The 215-nt window shown below is 66.0% G+C and overlaps 1 protein-coding gene across 1 annotated transcript in view; it reads left to right on the forward strand.

The window, feature by feature from the left end:
• The window catches only part of HEYL (hes-related family bHLH transcription factor with YRPW motif-like), a gene marked incomplete at its 5' end in the record, with an annotated part of 3266 nt that overhangs the window by 2759 nt on the left and 292 nt on the right, over positions 1 to 215 (forward strand). Inside the window, one exon of the mRNA XM_009867251.1 lies at positions 5 to 210. Within this exon, the coding sequence (XP_009865553.1) occupies positions 5 to 210 (206 nt within the window). The remainder of the gene's footprint in view (positions 1 to 4; positions 211 to 215) is intronic.

A 215-nucleotide genomic window follows, 5' to 3' on the forward strand; every position in this document is an offset into this window, starting at 1 on the left:
TGTGGCAGAAATGGAGCCTTCCCCCGTGGCCACTTCCCTCCTGCCCATCCAGACGTGGCCGTGGTCCTTCCTCCACAGCGCCGCTGGCCCCGTGCAAATCCCCAGGAGGGAGGCTGCTCCCGCTCCGATTGTTTTGACTGCATCTTCCCTGGCTTATCCGAGCCCCGCTGTGAGGCCAGCCCCGCTTCGCCGTGTCCCCGGCGACATGCTGCCAT

Source organism: Apaloderma vittatum, unplaced genomic scaffold (genome assembly GCF_000703405.1).
Source record: "Apaloderma vittatum isolate BGI_N311 unplaced genomic scaffold, ASM70340v1 scaffold28653, whole genome shotgun sequence".
NCBI classification, from domain to species: domain Eukaryota; kingdom Metazoa; phylum Chordata; class Aves; order Trogoniformes; family Trogonidae; genus Apaloderma; species Apaloderma vittatum.